The sequence below is a fragment of the Mus caroli genome, chromosome 9 (assembly GCF_900094665.2).
Source record: "Mus caroli chromosome 9, CAROLI_EIJ_v1.1, whole genome shotgun sequence".
Taxonomy (NCBI): Eukaryota; Metazoa; Chordata; class Mammalia; order Rodentia; family Muridae; genus Mus; species Mus caroli.
In genome coordinates, this window is record NC_034578.1 from 57,852,793 (window position 1) to 57,874,325 (window position 21,533).

A 21,533-nucleotide genomic window follows, 5' to 3' on the forward strand; every position below is an offset into this window, starting at 1 on the left:
GTGAGTAAATTCTCAGAAAGTCAGCAGCTGAAGGGCTCGGGTTGATCAGAGGCAGAGTATTTGCCTAAAGGTTACCAGACAGGGCTGGAGAGGTGGTCGAGTGGCTAACAACATGTACTGTACTTTCAGAGGACATGGTTCAGTTCTAAACACCCGTATCAGACAGCTCACAACCACCTTGAGTCCTACTCCAGAGATGCGATGCCTCTGGCCTCCTTAGGCATGTGTACCCACACTTAAAATTAATTTTTAAAAAGTCCTTAAGCTCACTAGCCAATAAAGAGTTAAAATAAAGGTGTGGTGGTGCACAGCTGTAACCTCAGTCCTTGGGATGTGGAAGCTGGAGCACTAGGGGGTCAGTCCTTGGCTACAGAGAGAATTTAAGGCCATCATGGGCTCCATGAGACCCTGACTTATCCCAAACCTCCCACCCTCCCAAAGAAAGAAGTGTGACCCTAAGGAAAAGAAAAGATGAAGAAAAAATATGTATCCTCAGTTTTTAAAGTCTTTTGGATTTTTAAAGCAAAGGTTGCATGCCAGGACATGGAAGCTCACCCCTGGGATCCTAGCACTCAGCAGGCACAGGCAGGTAGAGCCATGTGATCCCCAGGCCAGCCTGAGCCATACAGGAAGACCAGCTGGCAATAAACAAATAAGGTTAAAGAACCCTGTTACCTACCTGAAACGGTAGAGGATCCTTTAGAATTGACTTAAACTTGGAGCTGAACTACACCCTTACTCACTCCTAAATGTATATTCAACTTCCTGTGTTACATGCACTGCATTTATCACTATGGAGGGTATATGTATGCTACTGTTGTCTTTTTAGGTTTCATAAATGGATACAATTTCCCTTCTAGAAGACACTGCTGCTGCCTCAGCTCTACAGTGACAAGCAGAAATGACATTCACCCGGCAGTTTGGTGACTCCCGGCATGAGCAGCATGTGCTTTCAAAGGGAAGCCAAAATCCAAGAGGAGCATGTCAGGTCAGCAGATTTCTGCCCCCAACCGAGCAAGCTCTTTGGACACTTCCCAGCGCCAGGATCCTGAGGACACACTAAGTCCTGACTGAGCAGCTTGCAAAGACTCAGCAACACAACAACGTAATCCAGTCTGAAAGCTTTGAAAACCAATAGCCCCATGATACCACTCTCTCCAACATGGGGAGGACTTGACAACTTCAATATTTCATCCAATATGGAGAGGACCTTGTATAACTCAAAAACTGTGTGATGCATCCGTGTCTTGGGAAAGGTTCTGAAAGTCTCTTTCTTCCCTCCCAGAAGACAAAGGTGCTATCTGCCTCAGACCTTCTGGGGAAAGAGAGAGTGAGACCGACCTGTCTGAGAGAGCCTGGGAACAAGACTTCATCTGTTCCTCACATCTGCATTCCAGAGAGCACACTCAACGCATACTCATGAAGGGCTTCTGTTAGGATTGCCTTTAGAAGTGCGTGAATGACATCAGTGTTCCGCAGTGTTGAAACAAAGGAAACTTTTCAAAGATGATGAAGCCAAGCGCACTTAGCTGGATCATAGCCTAAAGCTGGAGATGTGGTTTTAGTACCTGCCACCTATGTATCCATATATTAAGGCCTCTGTATTAGAATACTATTTCGTTGCCGGTTTCCAGCAAAAGCATCAAGTCCTTCTACAGGGTACAAGAAGGGGAAGGAAGAGGTGAATGCTGGGAACTGAACCCAGTTCCTGCTGCCACAGCAGAGGAGCCTACGCTCCCATCATGGAATAAGGAGGAAAGCATCACATGATTTAAGCCTCACTGTTATAACTCAGTTATAACACAGTTATAACAGTTATAACTCACTGTTATAACACAGCACAACAGTCAAACAAGTCCAGTGGTTCTCAGCCTTCCTAATGCTGAGATCCTTCAGTACAGTTCCTCATGTTGTAGTAATCCCCAACCATAAAATTATGTTGTTACTTCATAAGAACAATTTTACTACTATTATGAATGGTAATGCAAATATTTGCAATTCCTGATGTCATAGGTGACCCCTGGGGAAGGGTCATTTGCCCTTCAAAGGGGTCAAGACCCACAGGTTGAGAACCATACTGCTTAAGTCATGGCAATATATCTTTTCTCACTCTGTTCACACACTAAGGTGTTGCTACATACTTCTTTAAAGTCAGCAAGCACAAAAAGACACAAATGACAAGCCCAGGTACTTCATTCTAGACAAATCTGAACTGAGATCCAGAGAGTGCCAGTGTTTCACCCAACTGATTAAAGGTGAAGCAGCCGAGACCAGAACCGGCCTCTGCAGGCTTGGGCACTCTTCTGTTTATATCAAGAGGCATCCTTAGAACTGCCAAAAGATGCTCATGTGGACCTCTCCATCTGCACTCTCTCATGGGAACAACAATCCCTCAGCTGTCACTCACCAACAGCCTTTGTCATCCTTTCTAATTCAGTACCCAGGACAAAGGGATGAGAACTCAGTGACTGCGTGCAGCAGCTGCTTTACTGAGGGGTAACACTCACACCACATAAGACACATAGCATTTGAGGACTCAGTGACTGTGTGCTCCAGCTGCTTCACTGAGGGGTAACACTCGCACCACATAAGACACTGCACATCTACATCACTTCCTCTGCAGAGAAGCAGAGCTCATCTGGAGCCCACTGTGTACTCACCACAAAGGTGATCTGGTTGTGCCGAAGGTTAAGTTCCGTTAGTGAATCCAGACCGTTGAGATTGTCAACATGACTCAAGAGGTTCCTGGCAAGGTTTAAAACTCTCAAATCACACAAATGATTAACATTTTCAATTTTGGTAATCTGTTAAAAAAAAAAGGGGAACATGGTTAGCATATACATGTTACAAAACTCCAAAAGTAAAATATTCAAGTCACCAGATTTAGAGCAAATTTATATGGAGATACTTAAAAGTCCATTTAAGTGTCTTATGCTGCAAGTCTTATGAAGTCATTTAACTTGTTAACATTAGCTAAGGCTCCTAGCTGATAATTTAATTATGAGAAACATATCAAGTAAATTTCCCTTTGGAGCTGCTCTAAGGCTGTAGGGTCCCAGGCCTACACACTACCTGTCCTAGAAACAACTCTCACCCCAAGCCACAGGCTCACAATGCTTTGCCAAGGCAAATCAAGCTTCTCTGAGCACAAGCAAAGAACAGGACTGACGTGGATTGCCAGGACTTGAGAGCAGGGAAGAGTCTGAATGGGAAAAATCAAAGGAACTGGGGCCCTGTGGGAGGAAAGACGGACTCTGTAACGGGAGTACTTAGGACAGGAGACGGCGCTCAGTCAGGGTGCAATGGTGGGCACTGGCCTGTAGGACAAAAGAACTTAGCTTGTGGAAGCCACACAAGCACAAAAGTTATTTCTCAGCCAACACAGCACAGCAGGATGGATGTCTCCAACATAGGGTGGGGAGGGAACTCATCAACCTTCATAGGCCACCCATAAACAGTGAAGCACTCGTGCAGCACTCTTCATTAAGGGGACATATTTCAGGGACTAGAGAGACCCTAAGGGGTGAGAGTTTGCTGATGCTGCATAGGACCAGAATTCAGTTCCCAGCACCTACATGAAGGCTTGTAACTGCCCGTAACTCCAGCTCCAAGGGATCCAATACTCTCTTCTGATGCATGTACACATGCATGCGCACATACACATACAAACACGCATGCACATAGGCACACACATCTTTTCTTAAAAGAGTAGAATCCACCATCAGTGGATATTAATCTGCTCCTTTATATTGCTCTAACAATTTGCTTTTTTTTAATCTAATACTTTAAAGCATGTTTGCTGAAAGAACCTCCTTTTAGATTCATAATATAGTTTACATGCTGTAATCTAGGCTCTGCAATCTCATTTAGAATCTTTCTAGACTCAAGGAGAGACATATGTATGGGTGTATTATAAATGGATAATACATGAAGGTAACCTTTGGTCATGTTTAAAATTTGTTCTAAAATTATTCATCTAATTGATTTAAAGTGAAATATAGTTATATAAAATTTTAAAAAGAAATAACAAGGTTACAAAGACTTGTAAATGACAGAACTGTACAAGTAGACATGTATAAACAAGTAGTTTGACACTAAATATATGATATAATTTCAATACATAGACAATAAAATTGCAACATAGAGACTATATAAAGGGAAATCAGTAATGAAAACACAAGCTTGAAAAAATCAAAATACAGAGAATAGGCAGAAATAGAACTATCTACTCCACAGACAGACAATGATGGTGGGCATGTTGAGAACAAAAGCCTAACTGTGAGCCACGCTGACTAGAGCCCAGGCTTCTGAACACAGGAGAGCTATAGGCTCTGGTGTCTGGATAAAGACAACTTCCCACCCATGGATAAGGACAGGGCAGTGTCTGTCAGCCACAGGGATGGTGTGTCCCCCTGAGAGAGCTATTACTGAAAGAGCAGAATCTTCTAGAAGCACATTTGTATCTTTTTGAAGCATCTCTAGAAAAACAAAATCTGGTAAGCCAGCTCAAAATCTGGACTAGAAGCTAAAGCCAATCTGCCAGATTCCTGCGTGGTCGCCACTCCTCTCATACAGGAGGCTAGGCCCTGGTGTTTCCACTTCTGAAATATTTATTCAGTCTGTCAGCTAACACACCTAGCACTAACATGTTCCCATCATGAGATTATTCAAACTAGTGTGTCAACTGTAAGGTCTCCAGAGAACAGTCTCCTCGTCTATTACCCTGATACAAACCAGAGTTATTCAGAAGAAGGAAATATCAACTGAGGCAATGTCTCCATCATGTCAGCCTGTAAGTAAGTCTGTGGGACATTTTCTTGATTGACTTATGTGGGAACACCCAGCCCACTGTGTGTGGTGCCACCCCTGGGCAGTCAGTCCTGATTGCTACAGGAAAGCAGGCTGGCCATGTACTGGAGAGCAAGCCAGTAAGCAGCACTCCTCCATAGCCTCTGCTTCAGTTTCTGCCTCCAAGCTCTGGTCTGACTTCCATTGACGATGGGCTACAGACTTTAAGCTGAAATAAGCCCTTCCCTCCCAAAGATGATTTTGGTCATGGTATTTACCACAGCCATAGAAAGCACACTAAGACATCACCTCCTCTTCTCTTTCCACTCTCCAATCCGTTTCCTGACCAGAGCCATCACTCCTCCAGACACTTTCATGTCCATAGGGAAACTATGCTTAACATTATGTTCACTAACTCTAAGTTCTAATGAAGTAGAATAAGCTAGAAGAGACCAAGATTAGACATTGACTTATTTAGTGTTTTGCTTAAAGACATAGAACTCTCAGCAACTCCTGCACCATGCCTGCCTGGATACTGCCATGCTCCCACCTTGATGGACTGAACCTCTGAACCTGCAAGCTAGCCCCAATTAAATGTTGGGTTTTTTTTTATAAGACTTGCCTTGGTCATGGTGTCTGTTCACAGCAGTAAAACCCTAACTAAGACACCTACTTTAAAAACCAACAAGGGCATGATGGTCATGAAGTCTAGGATACAGGTGACCCCTGATGAAGAATCAAGGGCAGGAAGAAGGAGAAACTGTGAAGCAGAAAGGGGTCAATAAGATTAGAATGGCTCTTGAGTTTTGCCTAAGTACAAATTGTCACAACTAGACAGATCCCAAGGTCTCATCTGTGATTTACTTCTAAAACACTAGGAACTCCTGTACCAAAAGGTTAAAGACCTTAGACAGTCAATGAATCTGTAAAGTAACTCTTACAATTCAATGTTAGCATGATTCTCAAAATATTTATAACACTGAATGTGGTGGAGACTTTCAAAGGAGAAGGGAGGGAGAGAAGGATGGAGGGATGGAGGAGGGTAGAAAGAGGGAGGAAAGGAAAAGGGAGGGAGGAAAAGGAGCTGTACAGTACCTGATTTCCATGAAGGTCCAAGACATCTAAATTTTTTAGATTCTCCAGATTTGAGATTTTCTTGATTCTGAAAATCAGAATAAGAAGAACTGAAAAGAAATGCAGACACTTCACATCTATGAGTAAGTCAAAGCGGGCTGAGGCAGCAAGGTATACTCATCTTAATATTTAAATCCTTGCTCTCCCACTGCACACACAGAGTAGTGACAGGCGCATAAATGTCTTACTTTAGAGAAAAGCAGTTCTACTTCCAACCTTAGGTCAAAGTGTGTGTTGGGGAGTAGGGGGCAGTGCCAGGCACAGTGGCACATGACTATAGTCCCAACTACTTGAAAGGCTAAAGCGAGATGATTGATCACTTGTGTCCAGACGTTTGGGAATTCAGAGAGAGCTTGAGGCAACAGAGCAAGATGATGCTTTAAAATAAAAAATAAAAGAATTTAAACTTCATTGCTAAAATTGAAACTGCCCTAGTGGTTAGGTCTACCCATGCTCTTCTCATTGCTGCCTTCTACGGCTACTCTGCCTGCCTTGCTGCCCACAAGCACACTCTTAGCATGAAAAGTACTTCTTATTTTCATGGTTCCTATGGATGCTACAGATTCACACCATAACTACTCAGTAGGGAGAGAGGAATGACATAAAACCTCACCTTTACCACCAAGTGTCTGTCTATCATTACCTATTCCTCTTGTCATTATTTATTGTCTCAAAGAACAATGTCTACCTTCGCAGTGCTTCCAGAAGGCAAGCCACAGTGCACACTTAAACCTCATGAATGTCTAACACTTTCAGACCTCAGCTGACATCATTGCCAGAACAAGAACTCCATCGCCACCCAACTCAATCTACCTTACTGATAAGAATAGTCTCTCTCTCCCACCCAGCACCCCTGCAGCACGGCTCTTTTCCCCCTCAGACATAACACACTCCCCACAACTCCCTTATTTGTCTCTCCTAAAACCTCAGAGCCTATTCTTTTCCTGGAAATCAATTTAATCTACCAGTACTCCTCGTTCACTTCACTCAAACCATGTGCATCCTTGTGGACTCTTGAGCTTCACTGAGAGCAGGGTATGCCATACTATTCATCAAACCATGTGTGTCCTTGTGAACTCAAAAGCCTTTTCCTAAGGCCAGGTACTTCAAACCATCCTAGCTAACATCTAAATGTCTGATTAATAGATGATTTCTCTTTTCACTTTATTTTGATTTGGGGTTTGTTTGTTTGTTTGTTTGTTTGTTTGTTTTGCTCCAGATATACCTAGACCACTTGGAGGAAGTTACAGGAGCCCAGCCATATGGCTTAGGCAGAGTCTTGCTTTCCAACAGCAATCTGACCTCATGGTTGCTATAGAATTCACTGATCCCATTCTGTCATCTGCCCTAAAACAGTGGGTCAAACTCCTATGTGAATCAGACTTAGCTGGAGAGCTTGCTAAAACATCAGTGATCAGCTCCTCCTCCGCTCCTTTGAACTAGTTTTGTCCTCCAGCTGGTTCTCATACTGAGTTATGCAAACACTGGTTAAGCTACCTATCCAGAAATGGGGGGGGGGTGCGTGCACTGGGGGGGGGTGTTGTTGTTGAGGGGGCATATGTATGTGCATATGTGTGAGCATTGTGATGTATGTGTGTGCATATATGTATGTGCATATGTATGTGTATGTGGTGTGTGTGTATGGAGGTATGTATTGTGTCTGAAGTTGATGTGAGGATATCTGGCTCTATTCACTTCTCTCTTGGTTGTTGTTGTTGTTGTTTGGTTTTGTTTTTCTTTTTGAGACAGGATGTTTCTCCAAACCTGAAGGTCACCATTTTGAGTCTACCACCTGGCCAGCAAGCCTCAATAATCTGCCCGTCTCCACTCCCTATCACTGGGGTTACAAGCGTATATAACCATGCCGGGCATTTTTAAGTGGAGACCTCATGTCCTCGTGCTTGTTGGCGAGCATCTGAGGCATCTCTCCAACCCCAGTATTATGCATTTAACATTTTGAAACTTATCTCCAGGGATAAGAAAATTTGTCTTCACCCAGAACACTCTGATATAGATGCCCAGTTATCAGAGCTCTCTGATCTAGGGTCTCAATGGGACCCATGTGCTCTTAAACAGAGCAAAGTGGGGCTGTGTTCTTGGGAAATCATGTAAATGACATCAAACCTGAGACTGAGGGCGAAAGGACACAAAGGCAGCAGCACTGAAGAAGCTCCCCTGGCCATCTGAACCTAGAAGCTTATCAGCGCTGGTTCCACTACATGGGGGATTTTCAAAAGAATCTGGAGAAATCTGTTCTGACTAACGAGGGACAGAAAGCCATCCACAACACACAGCTGGAGATGCTCAGTCAGGTCCCTTCTGCTCTCCAGAGCTCACCAGAGCGCACCAGAGCACTCCTTAGGACTGCTGTCAGATGTTCCAGCCAGAAGCACTGGCAGCTGTTTTTGGAATCAGAGGTATCTACTGTGGATACTTGAGGAACACCTGATCTTGGACAGTGTAGCTAGTTTTCTTGTGACAACATTTCGCTTTAAATCCCATGTCCTAGCAGTTCAACAACTGTTTAACAGTGCCTCCTTCTGTGAAAATCAAAGTATAGCTTTCCAGATCAAGCAAGCAAAAAGACCGAGGAGGAGGAAAAGAAGAAAGAGGAGTCTCTAGTAGATTGTTCCTATTGCAGCAAAGTAAGAATACGGCAGAGGGCACTAGGTTTCTCAGCCTAGGGAACCCCAAGAACTTCAATAAGGCCAAAACAATGCTGTCTTCTGGGTCAAGATGAACAAATTGTTTCTGAGAAACTGAGAAGCGGCAACGGGTGGAAAGAATAGTGAGAGGATTCTCACTGAGTGTGACCAGACCCAGCACCCAGATAGTGTTTAAAATAAGAGGTGGGATCACAGATGTCTCTAGAAAATTTCTTGGTCTAAGGATGAAAAGGGAGACCTTCAGGCAGTGATACTGAAGAATAAGTATGAGCTGGACACTAATAACTCAGAACCAGAAAGGAGTCCTGTTTGAGAGAGCCAGCATGGAGCGCCTGGAAACAAACTCCTGCTGTGTGACTGCATTTACACACAGCTGACCATGGCAGAGCCATTTGTCTGTTCTATTTCCACATCTCTAAAATGAAGGGACTTATTTCTAATGTCACTTCAAATGTTGATAGTCCATGGTTTATTAATTTCCCAAATTCTCTCCAACTTTGTGACTTCTTTTCTCTGTATGTTTAATTATGTGTGTGAAGGGCAAGTGTGTACAGTGCTCACAGAGGCCAGAAGAGGGCATCAGATCCCTTAGGGCTGGAGCTGGTTGAGAGCAGGCCTGATGTGGACACTGGGACATGAACTTGGCTCTTCTGCCAGGACAGTTTAAGCTCTTAATCTCTGAGCTGTTCTCCAGCCCCTCAAACTCTGTAAGTTATTTTTTTAGTGGAATTATTAACACAACATTTGAACTAATAAACTACACTGGTAGAAACTTCAGGAAAAATGCAGTCCTAAAATTCTGGGACATGACCTTGGGGATACAGAGCTAAGAACACAACATCTCCGAACACAGCACTTCAAATATTCTATAATTTGGACTAAAAATTAAAGTAAAGTCAGCAAACTGTAGGGGCAGGAAGGTCACACTGACCTCTTCCTACTATTTTACCCTAAGGTGATAGATAAAGAGACTCTCTGACTAAGTCCTCTGGAAGTGACCCTCCGTTCAGATGAGTCCTGCCTATAAACAGAGAACACCAGGAACAAACAGATACAGGATGAGCATGTACAAACGAGCCTTGCGGAGTTGTCCAGGTCCCCACATGGACCGAAGTCCTCTGTCCAATCACATCCTTCGACAGTTGCCTGCTACCCATCAAACCTAAGACAACCAATGAACTTTAACCTGCTTCTTTGGGCCCTCTTATCTGAAGAGCACCAAGTCACATAAACTTAAACAAATGTGTTAGGATCTTCTCTTATGAACTGCTCTGCTCATCGGGGTGTCAGTCACAAACCTTGCAAAGGGCAAAAGACAAGGCTCTCACTAACTATTAGCCTCTGCTGATCCTTCTTCTGAGGTACTGAAAAGCTATTTGGAAAAAGGGAATGGAAAGTCTTGAGTACTCTTAAGGCCATGAGTCAGGACTTGCATAGCTCCTGTCTGGTAAAGCTCTAGACGAGGATCCAGGGCAGTGCACAGACAAGATGGGACACTAAAACGCTCTGAGTGTTGGAAGGGTGGCTCCACTCTAAGAGCGCTTGCTGCTTTTGCAGGGGACCTGAGTTTGGTTCCCAATACCACATCAGGCAACTCTCAACGGCCTGCGATTCCAGCTCCGGGGGGTCTAATGCCTTCTTCTGGCCTCCACAGGCACCAGGCACCAGGGCATACAGAGACATACACTTAAGAAAACATACACACATGCCCATATAATCAGAAACATAAACAAGTCATTAAATAAAAGCATACAGTGTCACAGAGAGTGACAGACTCTGACAAAGAGTCAAGGGTTGATCTGACAACCACAAAGGAATGACCGCCTCCCTCAGGCAGGGAATCATACAAGCCTCAAGTGAGCACACATGCTTAAAATATGTGGAAGTCATCAGTGAAAGCTGGCAACCCCTACTCCCTTTTAGTTAAGACATGGCACTAGAGCAGTGCCAGCAGACCTGCCAGACTGAGCCCCACAGAACAGATCATGAAGAGATGTCAGTGCTAGAACTCAAACCCAGGCTCTCATGCATGCTAGGCCAGTGCTACCACTGACTTCCACCAAGCTTTCCTCTACTAATGCCTACGGTGTCACTGTGCTGTGCCTTACCATCTGAACACTAGATGGATTCTATTAGGCTACAGGCAAGAACTGCTCCATAGCTTAGCAGCTAGCAGTGCTGCCTACACAGGCACAGGGAACTGGATCTCCATCACCAACACCCACATCAAAAGCAGGGTGAAACAGTGTCCACCAAAATCCCAGCACAGCAGAAGTAGAAAAGGGAATGTCCTGGGCGCTCACACGCTGGCCAGTCTAGTGCCCCCCCCCCATACCCAAAATGCAAGCTATAAATCAGTGAGAGACTTGCTTCAAGAGAAAATTGCAGAGTGACAGAGCAAGACACCAAAGGTTCCTCCAGCCTCTATATGCACTGTTAACACCAGCATAGACGTGTGCACATATATGCATATATTCACACACACACAAGCACATATACATGAACACATGCATATACATGTACAGTGCACATATACACACACCCTACATACACATAACCCCCAACACACACAACACAGGTATATACCCACATATGCAGAGAAACTGTTTTACAAATACCTGTTTTTCCCTAACAGGAGGACACGAAGGGATTTCAGAGTAGAAAGTCCACTAATTTCTTCAATCTGGTTATCATATAAGTCCAAGAATATTAGCCTCTGTAGATTAGAAATATTTTGGATCCGAGTTATAAAATTGTGCTGAAAGTTCAACAAACGAAGGTGCTCTTCCCCGTCGATGATAGGGCACACAGTCAACTTTTGTCTGGAAAAAACGCAAGGTGGGTAAGATTGTGAGTCCGCATCCTGCTTCCCCCATCAGCTACTGTAGTAAGTGCATCCAGGCTTGGAGAAGGGAAAGGGAGCTGGGGTGCAGAGATGGCTCAGGAGTTAAGAGCACTTACTGCTCTTACAGAGGACCCAGGTTCAGTTCCCTATACCTCACAACTCAGCTCGCAGCTGCCTGTGACTGCAACTCAGGGCATCTCAGCATCCTTTGCTGGCCTTCACAGGCTCAGGACCGCACTGTGGTACAGACGTACACTTAGGCACACATGCGTACACATAAAATCAATAAATTAAGAATAAAAAGGTAATCTGGACCACTTCCTGCCCCCCCCCCCAGGGATGGGACCTAAATTTAATGGTGAATTGCGTACACAAAAAAAGGCCAACAGGCACTAACAAGGTAGATTACTAATGTTCACTCTAAACTCTCAGAGCACTTTAAAACAAGTCTCCAGTGCTAATGAGTTCACATGGCATTACCATCAACAGGTTTCTAATGTAATTGTCTCCTATGGGAAAGTGTTAGGTGGTCAAACCTGTCCAAAAAATAAATAAATAAATAAAAGCCTTGTTTTCAGTCACTGATGTCATGGGAGCAAGACCCATACAGATGGGTTTCTTTTAGAATCACTGACTCACAGAACGTTTGTGCGAGCAAACAGAGATCCTGTCACGTACAATGGGGGACACTCATGGAGTATTCCACATGAAGCACCTTCATTGCAAGGCAACCCTATTAACCCTCTCTGCAGAAAGCTAGATGCTGGGTTGGACTGTCCAACACTAGCTTTAACTCTGCAGAGTCATTCTTCTACGCATGGGATGGAGACATAATTCTGCCTGTGTCTGACTGCATTTAACAGCAAGCCTCTTCTATGTAGACAGCTGGCCTGCTTCTGCTGTGAAGCAAACAAGTACACGGCCCATGGAGAACTCTACCCATTATAACGTGGCCAAGGAGGCTCTATCCAGACCATAAGATGGTCCCACAGGATTCTGCATAGAGATCCAAAGGCTCCTCAAGAAAAATATAGCTCAGTCTATGCATCAACAATATTAGCATGACTCATCAAACATCACTTCACTGAAAATCTCATGGGTGGGAGTTTTGAAGTAAATAAATCAGAATGTTATGAACATAGGCAGAATTTGGAAGTGATCAGAATTCTTTTTGCAATAAAAAAAATGGTTAGCAGGAACAGATAAGGGAATATTAATGGGCATATGGATATGATGTTTTATAAACAGACCCTTAAAGCTGTGTATAGCAGTGCATACTTTTAATCCCAGCAGAGGCAGGTGCATATCTGAGTTTGAGGCAACTGTAATCTACATACTGAGTTCTAAGCCAACAATAGACACAGAATGAACTCCTATTGCAAAGAGAGATGGGGTAGGCAGAGAGAAAGGCCTTGGAGAAATTGGTTAAGAGAAAAGTAAAAACCATTGTGCAATAATAGCAGTTTTGTGTGGCTCATATTCAGAAATCATCTCATGCTTTATCCTCTCACAGAGAACATTTGTTGTGTAAACTGTAACTTAAACGGTTACAAACATGCTAGTGGAAATGTGTATCTTTGCTCTTAACAAAGCTTGAATCGTGCCTTCCCTGCTAGGCCTTCTGTCTCTTGCAGTGAAAGTTGAAACTCAACCTTGGAGTCAGTTGTCACACACACTGGAAAAGCACTTCCTGTCCTCCTTTCACAAACTGCTATGCCTTGAAATAAAGTAAGCAATGGCATAATGGCCTCCAAGATGGCCCTCCCACACCTATGAGTGCCTTGGGTTATGAGCCTGCCCGTTACTGGTACCTGTACAGGACCATGATTTATTGACTTCTGCTTCCTTTCTGTATTCCAGGTCTACTTTCATATCAGTAAGGGCCAAGTATTTATTCTTAGGGCTAAAATCTTCTTTTGAACACTCAGTCCCTGACCAGAAATCCATTCACTAATGCAGAAATCACTACTGTTACCTCCTGGCTGTCAAGCAAGGTTTCCCATGGTGGTTCTTCGTTGCTCGCCCACCTTTCTAGACTATACAGGTGACAGCTTATGGTTTCTAATGTCAAACAACACGAGACTGGGTTACTCTTCTTGCCTGTGTTTTTAAAGACTGAAGGGGAAGTCCCTACATAATCCTTCAAACACTAAAACATAATGGGGATCTGGAAACGCACCTACTTTCTGAAGCTGTCGTGAGAGACACTGTTCTCAACTAGAGCTCCGCCTGCAGAACAGAGCCTTTCCCTGATACATGCAGGAGGGTCAATCCCACATGTCAGGGGTCAGCTGTGCACAGCAGAGATGTTCTGTCTGATCCTCTACCCCGTGAACCATTATAGATCTCTTCCTGGTTAGAAGGAAGGTCACCAAACCTTAGATATTCACCCCTTTATATGTCATTTTATCAAGAGCCCACTTTATTCTAGGCTCTGTTCTAGGTGCCTGAGACACATATTTGAACAAAAATTATCCTTTATGAGACATATTCTAGGAAGTCACAGACAATAAACATAAGCCAATATTTAACATGTTAAAGGATGTTAAGGTGGGAAATAAAGCAGAGAAGGGAGCATGGGAGGGTGACAGGAACTGTGTCTGGGGAGAGAGGGGCGTGTGAGGGTGACAGGAACTGTGTCTGGGGAGAGAGGGGCGTGGGAGGGTGACAGGAACTGTGTCTGGGGAGAGAGGGGCGTGTGAGGGTGACAGGAACTGTGTCTGGGGAGAGTCACCCTTGGGGCGATGCCACCTGAGGGAAGCACACAGGAGAGGCGGACATTGTGAAAAGGAGAAAAGAAACGGTCCTCACCTTTCTAGGGTCAGCCTGTCTGAGTAAAGAGTTTTCTCTTCAGAAGAGCGCTGGAGAATAGGAAACGCCGGCATGGATGAGCTCACCAGACTAATGTGATCGCCTAGTGAGAAGGATACACAGATGACTTGATTAAGGTAAACCTTAGCAGCAGTCAAACTAGAGCCACTGTGATTTAGAGCTCTTTGGAGCCTACAGATATCTTTTCTAGATATTTCCACAGCCTCTGTACTGGAAGCTGATCACTACTGTGGGGTTGTTGTCTTCTCAACACTAAGTTCTGTGCTCTGTGGGTGCCAAATCACTTTCCCTTGCCTTACAGGTCAGCAGGAAGATCCAGATGTGCTCTAGCGCCGTCCTTATCCCTTTACAATTCTGACTCCTGACACTACATGCCAACTACATGGTACACTCTATGATAGCCCCTCATTACCAGATACATTGGGGCCAGCACTATGACAGCCCTGCCGGATTCTGGGCTTTGAAGGTGTCTGAATGGAAGAGTCTCCAAATGCTGACAAGGAGGTTGTGGCAGCTCTCATGTCCAGCCCACAGAGGTCTGTCACGTTACTTGTGGATGAGATGCATGATGTCTTATTACGAGGCGAAGGACTTATTACTCTTCCATCTCCTTCAAAATATCAAAGAGTTTATCACAAAGCTACATAATACATGACTTTGCTATGGGATATACACAGAAAGCAGTTTGGGATAGCAGATGTAAACCTCACATCATTGTTTTCTTCCTTCTATGGAGGCAGCTACCATTACTAGAGGATGCTGCAAAGACTCCAAAGTGGGTGTCAATAAATCTAGGACACTGTAGTTTGGATCCAGAGAGAATGTTGATGCCCCATGAAGTCTATGGGCTGTTGTTGGCTTCTGATAGTAAGAAGTTTTTCATCTCAAAAAAAAAAAAAAAAAAAAAAAAAACTCCTATGAAATGAGCAGGCTGGAACAATGTGCAAAACACAGAATGTAAAGGGACAGTCAGTGCTGCAGGGACAGCTCAGGGGTTAAGAGCACTGGCTGCTCCTAACAGAGGACCCAGGTTTAATCACATACGGCAGCTTACGCCCATGTAACTCCAGCTCTGGAGGATCCTACACCCTCTTCTGGCCTCTACAGGCACTGCACGATTGTGGTACAGACACACACACAGGCAAACATTCACACACACATTTTAAAAATACTTATAACTACTCTTTTAAAAAGAACAGCACACTCGTGCTTCAGTGTGTCTAGTTACTGGCTAATAAAGAACAGCACACTCGTGCTTCATTGTGTCTAGTTACTGGCTAATAAAGAACAGCACACTCGTGCTTCAGTGTGTCTAGTTACTGGCTAATAAAGAACAGCACAGATGAGTTTAAGAAAAGGTAGATACTAAAACACATTCTAAAGAACTACAAGAGTACACAATGGTCTGAAAGCAATGATGAAAAGTTCCAAAAATGTGAACACCCACAAGTCCACTGAAAGTAGCAAGTGAGAAAGAAGTCCGTGATGGGAGCGAAAGGTGAGATGCTAGAACCTGAGGAGGCCATAGCATTCTGCTGCTTCAACTGCCCAACAAGAGGAAAAACAAGCCTAGAAGCTGACCCACCTTCAGGAGGTCGCTAGAGAATGGTAATAGCCTAAAATCAAGTCACACACAGCTCGTAACTGTAAAGCAGTGGTGTCAGTACCGCTGGCCTTTTCAGGTTCACAGGGACAGGGTATCCCGTTCTGTCCAGAAAACAATCAGTGCTCACATCTCACTTTCCGAGGTAATGTGAAACAGCCAACAGCTACTCAAGCTGTCCCAAGAGGTAAGCTTCTAGAACCAACACTGTGTTCACCAATGAACATCAACAGATAGGAACGCTTGCAGGCAGGGTCCATCCCCAAGCCACAGGAACCAGCACAACGATTTGGAGTCCAAAGCCGAAAACAGCCCACAGATTAGCTCCAGCATAAAGATTAGCTGCCAAGGTCAGTGGAAGATGACGAAACAAAACTCAGGGGGATAAAGACTCTCGTTCTGTCTGATGAACATTTCATTAGGTTCTCTGAATTACGATTAAAACTTCACGAAGGTTTCCCAGCAGATCAACACCGTCCATGACGTGGAACGCAGAGGCAGACAGCAAATAGATTCATTTGCACTTTGTGAATAAAAGAATTCTACCTTACACGCTTCAGTTTCTCAGACATACAAATTTATTATTTTCAGCTGATAAGTTTACCATTGATACAATATACATTAGACCATAAATAGCAAAGGACAAAAATGATTAGGTAAAAAAGACCTTAAAATCTACCCATAAAAACGTGTGGTGGGGACATGGGAATCTTTGAATAGCCATGGCCATGTGTCTATGCGAGTGTGGGCACTCACAAGGAGGCTGCCCGGAGGGCGGGACTGTCACAGAAGTGTTGGTGCCAGTCTTCCCTAACATCCTCAGACTGTAAGCTTCTGAGAGCTAGGTCTTATTTTATATCCCAGCAGAATTTAGATGCAGGAGGCAACCAGTAGATGAACTGCTTTTCCAGTTTGTGGGAGCTTAATTCAAAATCTATTTTGTGTTTTATTTCTAGTAAGAAAAGAAAATCAGAAATTCCTGCATTTTAGTATAAGTAGTGCCTCAAAGTGCCCAGCGGCAAAATGCTCTACAGCCAGTAAGCACTCAGTGTGTTGTAGACTAGAGAGACTGTGGATGGTTGTGTGAGAGGGTGGTAGACAGACCGGTGGCTGCAGAGATAGCACAGCACACTGTGGCTCCTCCCACCATGCACAGATTTTACAAGATTATGTAAAGGACTTGCTGAGACTTCGGGAGCATCCCTGGAGTAGCCTGTGGACACACTGATGCTCGGAGACCCCAGCAGGCCTGAAGGGAAGCACACCCATCGGGGCTTAGACCAACAAGTTTTGAAACATCAAGTTCCTTTATTTTGACCGAGAGTGCCACTGGTCATGTTGTGTTGGTAGATTGCATGTGTGGTCTGAAATGGGCTCAGGAGGACTAGTTATGCGGGCATAGTTGATCACACAGAGGCCAAACTTTGCCTGACAAGATTTAAAATTTTTAAAACTTTGTAGACCTAAAATTTTTCCTGAGTGTGCATGCTCTGGGTTGTAGAAAATTGAGTACAGAAGTCAAGATAATAGCTTCAATGTGTCTGGATTTCTTTGCATAAACTGCCTAGAACATGGGAGTGTTGGGGATGATCAAAGCCACATTTGAGACGTATCAAAGGAGTGTCTTGTCACACAGAGTAAATTTGAATGGAATCTTTTAAATAAAAGCCAATTCAATTTTTTTCTGCTGAAATTTATTTTGTATGTTGTATTTTATATATACATGGCTTTTATATATAAAACTCGGCATTGAGGGTTCACTAAATCAATACATCCACACTTTTCCTTATCAGCAAATATCTACTAATGCTGTTTAGCTTATCATACAAATATAAATTAACACCAATCCCTTACTCTAACCCTAGAAACACTGTGAGAAAGTAAGTTTCCTTCATAGCTGAGGGGAAAATTAAGATTCTGTTATGTAGAAGTGTAAACGTAATTCACAATGCAGACAGACTAACCTCTAGCTGGGAAGCTTAAAGCTGGAGTCCCAGCTCCCTGATGAGAACAATGGGGACGGCGCAGCGCACACTCTAGAAATGCACTCAGAACCAAAAGAACGAGGGAGACAGATATTTCCTGCACCACAGAACTAGAATTATGCAGATGTCATTCCAGGAATTGACAGTCTTGGGTGGAGGATGTAGAGAAGAGAAAAGACGGGGACGATTATATGGGTCCAAGAGGAAGGCCCAGAAACTCCAAAACCAAACCAAACCAAACCAAACCTACATACTAATCAATAGTCAGACTATTCAATACTGCCTTGGCTCAAACAGTAGTGAAATGGACAATTGAAGGGCCTCTGTTGACCAGTCTTCTTGTAGAGACATCTAGACACAGCAAGCAAATCTAGAGGGCCAGAAAGCACATGGGGGGTGGGGGAGGAGGGAAGCAGGTGCTCCCAGGAGGAGGAGGAGGAGGAGGAGGCGATGTTATAGCCAAGGACCTGGAACTCATCTGCGCTGGCATACACAAGTAATGAGTTCAATAGGAGTCAAATGTTCTGAAGGAGGCTTCACTCTGATTTTAAAAACATCTTTCAGAAGTACAACCAAATCATATTACCTAGCATCTGCCCAAGGGCAGTCCACACTCTACATCCCCACCGCACCTGTCGGAATCAACTGTGGCACTGTGAGCGCACAGCCACAAGTACCATCCAAGTCTACAAAATCACAATGGGGAAGAGAAGGACGACGCACTAAGAACTGGAGCTTTAAACAAACTCCCAGGTGAGTCGCATCAAGATTAAGGCTTCTGATGATGCAATGCCTGTGTCTCTGTGACCATGGCACAGTGTGGGAAGATGACAGTTTCTTTCTACTCCCAACTTTCCACTGATTTCTTATTTTCAAAATATGTGTCTTCCTATAGCCTCTAGCTTACTAATTAGCCATTGTTTTTATCTCTAATATATGATCAGAACATTCCTCTCCACCTACTTTCAAACTAAAATAGGGGGAGTTGTTTTGTTTGTTTATGCATTGGAAGCAATCCACTATGGTGTGTCTGTCTGTCTGTCTGTCTATCTGTCGGTCTGTCTATGTGCATAGATCTATATTGCCAATTCCGATTTAAACAATATCAAACCAAGTTTGTAACCAATTGAACTATTTCATTTTGTAATTCAGGTTTCCTGGATTCTAGTCATTCAACAATATTAAATGATACTGTTCAAAGGGCATGACTCCGCTCTCTGTTAGTGACAGTACCTTGCCTGCTTGAGTAGTTCCTCTCCAGGTCATGCTGTAACAGTCTACCAGGAAATGGTGGTGTTTCTCTGTTAAGCCTGAATTCAACCTGAAAAACAGTATTTAAGAATATATATTGATAGGAAGAAATTGACAGTCAGAGATAAAGTTTATTATAAAATAACAGATAAAATGTGCTTTTTAAAAGAGGATGGCCCTAGAAGGGCCACACATTATATGATTCCATTCATATGAACTACCCATGGTTGAAAAATGCATAGACAGAAAGCATATTTGCAGTTTCCAAGGGTTTAAGATAAGTGAGGAACTGGGAGCAACTGCTTAATGAAGATGAGAGTGTACGTGGACTGATGAAATGTCCTACATCTAAACAGAGGAGATGCTCTCGCAACACTGTGAATGGACTTAATGCCCCTGAGGTGTAAACTTTAAAACGGGTTATATTGAAATTTGCATGGGAGGTATAATTTTTCCAAACTTACAATTAAAGGCAGTTACACAAGATCAGATTAAAATACTTCCAAACTTTCCACAAATATAATTGCCACAGATGCAATGACTGAAAGAATTATTTGCTCAATAAAAAAAGAAATGCAAACAATAAAAGCTAAGGGAGCTCTTGACTTTTTAAAAATCCTTCACATGTCAAATTGTAACGCAATAAAATTGCATATTTAAGAATTTTAACTCTTTACAAGAGAGGATGGTATAAAAAGGATGTTGAAAACACAGCACTCCTACAAGCACATAACAGTAGAAAAAGACCCACCTGGCCAAGGCCGGTAGGAAAGTTTTACATACAGTCCATTATGCCTGATTCTAATAAATACATTTTTTCATTAATTCAGCTGTTATTAGAGATGATCAAACGATGAGGTCAGGGGAGTCACACAAGGAAGTGTTGGCTATTTTCACATTCAAATGTAACTAGTCAGCTGCAGTCTATTAATCAGTGGCCCCTCCCATTCAAATCTCCTATGGCCTCCGTTTAGTCTCTTCCTGCTGCTATCTGTAAACTCTGGCCTTTATACTACAGAGACCTTCCAGTGATGTCCACTTCACAGTGTTTTAGGGAACAACTGAACTGTGATGGTTGAGAACATACACATTATTTAAAGGGTGAAGTGTATTGTGTACGGATAGCACAGGGGAGTGGGCATGCGTGAGTGCTGAGGTGAGTGAGGCAGGAAAGAAAGAAAAAAAAATGTATCTCAAAAACCAAATGAAAAGCCAGAGACTTTGGAAATTACCAAGATATTACAAGTAAATGGTCTGGGTGTAGAAAGAGGGTTCAGTGGTTAGGACCACTGCTGCTCTTCCGTGGGACCTGAGTTGGGTTCCTAGTACCCATGACAGGTGTCACAACTGCCTATAACACCACCTCCAGGGCATCTGACACCTTCCTCTGGCCTCCATAGAGACACAGAGATGGATGCACAGACACACAGACACACACAAAATAAGAATCTAACACTCAATACGTTATTAAAACACTGTAACATTTCCTCTGCTAAGCTAGTTTTTCTTCTGATTTAAAATGAATCACAAAGTGAAATCCTCCTAAAATGTCCCATTTTATCCTTCCAGAGATGCCACCATTAGAATGATACCATCATTTTACCTATGTCTAAGGAAGAAAAGCATTTCTCAATTAAATTATGCCATACAACCACTTTAAGAAATACCTTCACCAGAAATGTTTAAATGTAAGGGGAGGGGCTCTTGCAATGGAATGACCTAAATTGATACAAGAGGGATGATTTGGCTTTATGAAAGTAGACAGAAAATAAAGTCAGCTTTACATTGAAGACCAAAATAGAGACCCTCAGCCCCCAGGTCAGAATCTATATATAAAACATGCAACTATTTGTGTACACTTTCTGACCATTTATTTTTCAACTTAAATACAAATCTGTTTAAATCTTACTTTGTTTTTGTCAGAAAGTGACGACGTTTGAATAACCAGATGAAGTCCACAGTTCACCTGAAATGTAAAAGTTAAATTATAAAATGTATTCTTAATGCACACACACCATAGTATAAAGACATTATAAGAAATGGAACACAGTCAAATATTCCATCTTTCTTTGCTTTTTCTGGTAAATGAGCATTTTCTGAAGTCTAGGAATCAAGTCAAATCAAGTCAAATGCTTTCATTGATTTATTTTTCAAAATGTCGGAGGCACGGATTTCACCCACCTTGTACCTCAGGCTTTGGAGCCCCGACATTTCTGTTGCCAGTCAGGATGTCAGTGCTTGAATAAAGGAGGTGGGAGTGTCTAAGAACAGGTTCCTTTCTCAATAGAAAAAAAGAAAGAAGTGGGTGGGGGATAACTAAAGGAATCCCAGTGTTTGCCTAGCAAACCAGCTCCACCTTCTGGGGAGCTCGGGCCCTGGGCAAGATTTTAAACACCCATCATACAATATTCAAAAACTCTCAGAGTGCT

The 21,533-nt window shown here is 43.2% G+C and overlaps 1 protein-coding gene across 5 annotated transcripts in view; it reads right to left on the reverse strand.

Moving 5' to 3' along the window:
- Lrrc49 (leucine rich repeat containing 49) overlaps window positions 1–21,533 on the reverse strand; it is a 110,879-nt gene that overhangs the window by 88,863 nt on the left and 483 nt on the right. For 2 of the 5 annotated variants that reach the window (XM_029482033.1, XM_021171703.2), the window contains exons 2-8: window positions 21,014–21,070; window positions 19,087–19,174; window positions 14,678–14,875; window positions 14,245–14,347; window positions 11,207–11,410; window positions 5,884–5,950; window positions 2,661–2,804 (exon numbers count right to left, since the gene is read on the reverse strand). In XM_029482033.1, the coding sequence (XP_029337893.1) occupies window positions 2,661–2,804; window positions 5,884–5,950; window positions 11,207–11,410; window positions 14,245–14,347; window positions 14,678–14,875; window positions 19,087–19,174; window positions 21,014–21,070 (861 nt within the window). Of the gene's footprint in view, window positions 1–2,660; window positions 2,805–5,883; window positions 5,951–11,206; window positions 11,411–14,244; window positions 14,348–14,677; window positions 14,876–19,086; window positions 19,175–21,013; window positions 21,071–21,285; window positions 21,410–21,533 lie in introns of those variants that run through there. The other 3 variants (XM_029482034.1, XM_029482035.1, XM_021171704.2) reach the window with 3 other exon arrangements.